Below are 4,295 nucleotides of genomic sequence, written 5' to 3'. Positions count from 1 at the left end.
CCAGAGTTGGCCAAAAATGTAATCGATTACATTTTTTGATTACAGTAATCAATTACTTGTAATCATGATTACAATTTTCAAAAATTTTGATTACAGCTGTAATCATGATTACAATATTGATTACAGTAATCAATTACTTGTAATCTGTATTACAAAGTTTGATTACAGCTGTAATCATGATTACATAGTCGATTACAGTAATCGACTATGTAATCATGATTACAGCTGTAATCAAACTTTGTAATCACGATTACAAGTAATTGATTACTCTAATCAATATTGTAATCATGATTACAGCTGTAATCAAAATTTTTGAAAATTGTAATCATGATTACAAGTAATTGATTACTGTAATCAAAAAATGTAATCGATTACATTTTTGGCCAACTCTGGAGCGGAGGTTCCCGCATGGTGTTCTGCGGAACTTTAGGTTTCCGTAGAAGAGGGAAAGGGGTTCCGTGAATTAGCATTTTTTTTATAACCAGTGATAAGTTTTGAAATCTCTGACTAAAGTATTTAGATCCTATAGTTCATATATTATTTAATCTTACGGTTTCCTTTATGAAATTAGTTAAAGTAAAATACCAATGAAATAGAAATGGCATATTTTAAAGGAAAATATATGACAATGTATTGAACAAATTATGAAAAAACAATCATCTGTAAAATATTCCATTAGTATTTCCTATCGCGCTTTTCAAATCTAAATAGCTAAATTCTTTAATAAACCGGATGCGTAGTGTTTTTAAAAAGTGCTTAAAGGTGTTTATTTTCAACTTTCATAATTTAAAAACCCTTTAAAGGTGCTTTTTTCATTTTTTAAAAGTGCTTAATTTTCCCTTTTCGAAAATGAGATTTTTTTTCTTTACCATGTCGATTTTTGCCAATTACTATGCAAAAGCGTGGTTTTCACATTGTTCTATTCAAAGTTTTCACAATTCATTCAACCGCAATGCATTTCGACTTACCTTTGGTCCGTAGCGTATGAAAGCACCAATCATATGGCATGTTTGATGAAATACTTAGTCCGCATGTGCAACTCTGCTGCATTTTGCAAGCTATTCTCAAGTTCAGGCTTCATTTTTCACCCTCTGACATCGAACCGAAAAACCTCTCTATCTTTTTATAATGGCTAATATAATCAAGAAAAGAGCTCTTTGTCAGAAACTAGTTATTTTATCATGATAACGTAAAGTCTTTAAAAATTATTTTGCATTTTGTTGATGTATATAGTGCTTAAAAATGTTTTTTGAGTGCTTAAAAGGTGCTTATTTTTTGTTGTAAAATTTGGCTACGCACCCTGATAAAGAAATCTGTTTTCATAATAACCATTTTCAACGTTTATAGCAGTTCTTTTAAGTTTTCATTTCGAAGTAAACCATAATTCGGCTTATTTTAATCCTTTTTAGCTTACGTATCTCCACCAGAAACAAATTCATAACTAGACTAGATATAGCACAAGGACTTTAAGTTTTGAAGTCGGACATAAAACCTACTTTAAGAATATTAATGATAAAACGAAACCAATTTTCATTTCTCTAAACATTTTGAATTTAGTCTCTTATAGGTTATAACGATTACAATTACCTTCTATCAACTTTATTTATAAAGTTGTAGTTCCGTCGAAAGAAGGTTAAGCATTTAGGGTTCCGTAGGCGAAAAAAATTGGGAACCTATGTTCTACGAGTGACATTAAAACTGGAGTAGCAATATTTATTTCATATTCAGATCTACCAACAAAAATAAATAATTAAAAAAAAAAACAGATGATTTTTTTTTTCTTCTCAAAATCTTAAAAGTTTATGTTGTAATATTTGATTTTGTTCTGTTAGTTTTTTTCCCCTCTATTTCCTTCAAAATAAAATCCTGGTTACGAAACTGTCGGTTATGAAAAGAGAACGTTGAACACCTAAAATAGTTTTTACAAATTATTTTGTGGTGCAGTTGACATTCTTACGTACAAAGACACTTGTTGATTTCATGATGAACTATGTCTTCCGGATAGTAGAAACTGAGCGTAGACAGATGTGAAAAAGATTAATTTTTTTTTAACAGACACCACGCAAAGTAGGATAGATCATCAAGATGGGATAAGAAAAAAAATACAGTTTACTAGTGGGGGAAACCTCGTAAAAGTGTCGCTCTTTCAGCGTCAACACTTAAAACTGTCTTTCGGTGGCCTTTTTTTAAATCTCCAAATCGTCGCCAACTGTTAAGATTCATCACTTTTAACGAATCCCTTTCCACAAAGTAGTGACAGTAGCTCATCTTGGTGGTTTTCTTGCAGGCAGAAGGCGTCACTGACAGAACAATTTCTAAGATTTCACATTTGGAGTTGCTGTCTTCTTTAGGGAAAGAGTGACAGCCCCGACAAGTGGAATTGTTCTAATTTCACGTCGGTTTAGATTTTCAGTAGTTGTTTTTTTATATACATAAATTCATTAGTAACTTAGATTGAATGACTTTTTCAAATTCGATACATTTTTATTGGTGCTGAGTGATGTTTATTCCAGAAAAATGTCGAAGTTACGGACTATACGCTGCTTTTATCTTTGTGATAATCTTCTGTCTTGTAGATTCAAGAGGACATCTTGTTCAGGATGTCAGTAAGTGAAAATTATTTTTGTAGTTTTAGCAATGTTAATTAATTTGCTTACTAAGTATAAGGTTTTATTTTCATGAACGTAGTAATATTTTTTTCCTCTTTTCAATCAATAATTCACATAAAATTAATTGATTCAAAGAATTTGTGGATTTAAAGTGCGTTTATTATCTCAATAGAATAAATAGCTAAATCTAGTTTAAACTAAAACTAGAGCTTATTACCAAAACACATTACAACGGAAATCTGTATTTTCAAACTTAAGTTGAAACTAGAGTTAATCAACATTTAATTTTACCAAAACATCACAACGGAAACCTTTATGACCCAATTGCTATAAATTAAAACTAGAGCTAATGAGCTTGTAATTTTACCGAGAAATTACAACGGAAACCTTTATAGTCCAACTACTAAGTTAAAACTAGAGCTAATCAGCTTGTAATTTTATCGAAAAATTACAACTGAAACCTTTATGACCCAACTGCTATAAGTTAAAACTAGAGCTAATTAACATTTAATTTTGCCAAAACATTACAACGGAAACCTTTATGACCCACAACTGCTATAAGCTAAAACTAGAGCTGATAAGCATTTAATTTAAACAAAACATTACAGCGGAAACCTTTATGACCCAACTGTTATAAGTTGAAACTAGAGATAATTAGCCTGTAACTTTACCAAAAAGTTACAACGGAAACCTTTATGCTCCAACTACTATAAGTTAACACTAGAGCTGATAAGCATTTAATTTTACAAAAAAAATTACGACCGTAAAATTTAGGGTCCAAGTGATTTAAGTTAAAACTTGAGTATAAAGTAGTCGAACAATAAAGGTTTCAGTTTTAAAGTTTTGGTAAAATTAAATTTTGGTGGAATTCGTTGCATACTTTCAGTTTATTGTTCTCACCGAAATTCACATCAGGCAATCAGAAACTTCAAGATTAAGATCCAAATTTAAATGTTAGGATTACAAAACTCAACTTATTTAAATGTTTTTCTCTAACTTTAAATTTTCTCTTTCTTCAACAAGGATAAATTTTCTCTTTCTTGAACAACATCATGATAAATTTCTAATAAATTCAATCAAAATTTAATATCTCTTAAAATTTGTATACATATTCTTAGCTATTGTATTAAATTCTTAGCTTTACTATTATATCCAATATGGTTCAAATAGTTTCAGCAGAAGAGCGTTCAAAAATTATTCCCCTTATTCCGTCACATATTCTGTATTTCAAAGTCGATTTTTTTTTTCAAATCAAGTTAATTATTTTTAAAATTTAGATAATCGTTCATGTCAATACGTTAAAAAATTGTTCTTACATAAAGTTATAATCTAAATATTTATTTCTTTTACGTGGCACCGAAAACAAGAGTATTTTTCTGGCTAAATTGGCAACACTATCAATGTTATCTACAATTATTCATTTTGTTAGATTGTCTTAAGTAACAATTTGAGTAGGTTATTATGTAAATGATGCGCGTGTTACTATGAATGACCGAAATTGGTGGTTGTTGACTTTCACCGGTGAATGTTGACAATCAAATTAGTCGCTTTGGTGAATGTCCGAAATATTTATTACATCCGATTTGATATTAATTTATTCGTGGATATAATTACATTTATTCGATATTTTAATACTTACTGACGATAGATTAGAACAAACATCAGTGTTTGGAGTATCGGGCAAAT

At 29.8% G+C, this 4,295-nt stretch overlaps 1 protein-coding gene across 1 annotated transcript in view; it reads left to right on the top strand.

The window, feature by feature from the left end:
• Nucleotides 1-2,149: 2,149 nt before the first annotated feature.
• LOC107456330 (cartilage oligomeric matrix protein) overlaps nt 2,150-4,295 on the top strand; it is a gene marked incomplete in the record, with an annotated part of 101,468 nt that continues 99,322 nt past the window's right edge. The window contains 1 exon segment of the mRNA XM_043054677.2: nt 2,150-2,606. Coding sequence (XP_042910611.1) covers nt 2,501-2,606 — 106 coding nt within the window.

This window comes from Parasteatoda tepidariorum, chromosome 7 (genome assembly GCF_043381705.1).
Source record: "Parasteatoda tepidariorum isolate YZ-2023 chromosome 7, CAS_Ptep_4.0, whole genome shotgun sequence".
Taxonomy (NCBI): Eukaryota; Metazoa; Arthropoda; class Arachnida; order Araneae; family Theridiidae; genus Parasteatoda; species Parasteatoda tepidariorum.
Note: the sequence above shows the minus strand (reverse complement) of the source record. Positions and strands in the feature narration are given on the sequence as shown.